This window comes from Mercurialis annua, linkage group LG7, assembly GCF_937616625.2.
Source record: "Mercurialis annua linkage group LG7, ddMerAnnu1.2, whole genome shotgun sequence".
Classification (NCBI taxonomy): domain Eukaryota; kingdom Viridiplantae; phylum Streptophyta; class Magnoliopsida; order Malpighiales; family Euphorbiaceae; genus Mercurialis; species Mercurialis annua.
In genome coordinates this window covers 42,533,172-42,535,214 of record NC_065576.1, presented here as the reverse complement: position 1 = coordinate 42,535,214, position 2,043 = coordinate 42,533,172, and the positions used below count along the sequence as shown (strand labels likewise).

The following is a 2,043-nucleotide window of genomic DNA, read 5'->3' as shown; positions in this document are numbered from 1 at the left end:
TAGTTTAAATTTTTCATTAAAATTAACAAAAACTTAACAAATTTGAGTGAACTATTTTATAAAATAATGAGAACTACAAATTAGGATTTATCAAACCACCAAATAGATCACCTAATACATTTATAATTCAAATATTGAAAGTACGATCTTAAAACCGTTTTATCTTTAAAACTTCAAGTTTTTCAAGCCTCAATCTCAACATAAATCCAAAAATTAGATCTAATAAGACGCAAACACAAATATCTATAAATAAATTAAACAGTCATAAGAACTTTTGAAGATTTTATTTTTTAAATTGAAAATTTAAATCCGATTAAAGGAGTTTTCTACTTTTTTGATTTGAGTAAATATTCTTCATACCGACTCAAAAAAAAAAGTTAATTGATAAATATTTTTAAAAATTACTAGTTAAAACTATAAGGTAATTTTTCGGCTATTAAAACCACTGCATACAAATTGTGGTTAACCATATAAAATAGTAAGAGAGTCTATCTATCTAACTGACTGTATTGCCAATAAATCTCCTAAATTGATTGGTTATGGACTGCACAGGCTAACACTTGGTCCTCACTCTCTATCATAAATGCAAAACAATTCATTTCTGATCTTCTTCTTTTCTCATAAGGAGTTTGGACCATTCTTCTATTATTAGTGAAAAGTGGGAACTCGAAGCAATAAGAAAATAATTTAATGAATCACTACCGTATATGTAAACTCCACAATTTAAAGGTAATATAATTTTATTAAAACAAAATCGGTAAAAATAATAAGTTTTTCAAAAAGAAATTGTGTGAAGGACATAGAACTGTTTTTGCAAATTATACATAATTACAAACCTTGTATTTTTTTAATAATTTTAAAAAAGAACCAACGATCTGTAGACATGAGCGGAGCTATAAATTTCACTATAAAGTGGCGAATTTACACAAAATATAATTTGAGGGGCTAATTGTATAATAGTTAAAAATTAGTAATCATATATAAAAAAATAAATTAAACTTAAAGGAGTAATTTTGTAATAAAATAAAATTTGTGGGGGCAATCGCTATTTCGGTTCAAAGGACTGGTTCTGCCCCTAACTATAAATCAATTGTTATAACTTCTTCTTGCATAGAAGAACGCAACTGTTGCAAAAACCGGGATTTTAGTAGTAGGCGGCATCCCCTCTTAGTTTTGAGTAGGTGGAACCATTCTGTTTTGGTTCTTCTCCACATTCTTACCGGGTGATCCAGGAATTTGCCTATGATTTTTTCAACTGATATTTCGATATAGAAAAATCTCCTTATTTCTTCACCGCGGATTCTTGCGTCATTTTCTTGAAAAGATATTAAATCACCGTGGGAAACTTTCAAATGAGTAATGCTTACCATTCCATTATTCACACAAAGCCTTCGATGACTTATCGGCTGCCTTGCTTGAGGAATAGTTTCACAAAAATGGAGACGAACCGGAATAACGTCCGATCTTGTTTCTGGATTAAGTAGAAAAAGGATATATGAAGTTCGTTCTGTTCCTCTGTGCATCTCTGTGATGGGTAAATCCCCATGAAAAAGGGGCAACTTTCGTGTAGTTTGTGATTGGATGTAAAACAAAAAAAGAAAAAGAAAGGGAAATTTTTGGAGTAAATACTGATGAACTTAAAAAAAACGATTTTAATTTTTTGAGATACTAAAATAAATAGAATAAGGTTCTATTAGTCTTTCTATTAGTCTAGAAAAATGGGTATGATATTGGATCGATAGAAATTTAGAAAATATTATAGTATGCCGTCTAGGAAAAAGAAATCGGAGAACTCCTCTTATAACTTTGATTTGAAAGTATCAATAGATACTGTCGAAGAACAAATGTTCTAAATAAAGTAATTCCGTTACTTTTTTAAAAACACGACTGGAAAATAAATTGTTAAAGTTATGAGTTTAATAACTCCCACAAGGGCTCTCTCAACTCTCTGATTTCATAAAAAAAAAATGCAAACTCTACCTCAAGAAAAGTAAAATTATGTGGTGATGGTACATGTAACTGGGCCTCTTTAAATGCCAACAT

The 2,043-nt window shown here is 29.6% G+C and overlaps 1 protein-coding gene across 1 annotated transcript; it reads right to left on the bottom strand.

The window, feature by feature from the left end:
- Positions 1–1,079: 1,079 nt before the first annotated feature.
- Positions 1,080–2,043, bottom strand: LOC126657207 (ribosomal protein S4, mitochondrial-like). Its single transcript, XM_050351865.1, has 2 exons — positions 1,981–2,043; positions 1,080–1,628 (listed from the first exon to the last, which is right to left on the bottom strand). The coding sequence occupies exons 1-2, from the start codon at positions 2,041–2,043 to the stop codon at positions 1,080–1,082; spliced, it is 612 nt and encodes a 203-aa protein (XP_050207822.1).

Bases quoted from the DNA above. Each gene is read 5' to 3' on its own strand.
- LOC126657207 (XM_050351865.1), bottom strand. From the start codon at position 2,043: ATGTTGGCATTTAAAGAGGCCCAGTTACATGTACCATCACCACATAAT. The intron at 1,629-1,980 runs GTAGAGTTTGCA...TAAGTTCATCAG, and splicing joins ATAATTTTACTTTTCTTGAG to TATTTACTCCAAAAATTTCC.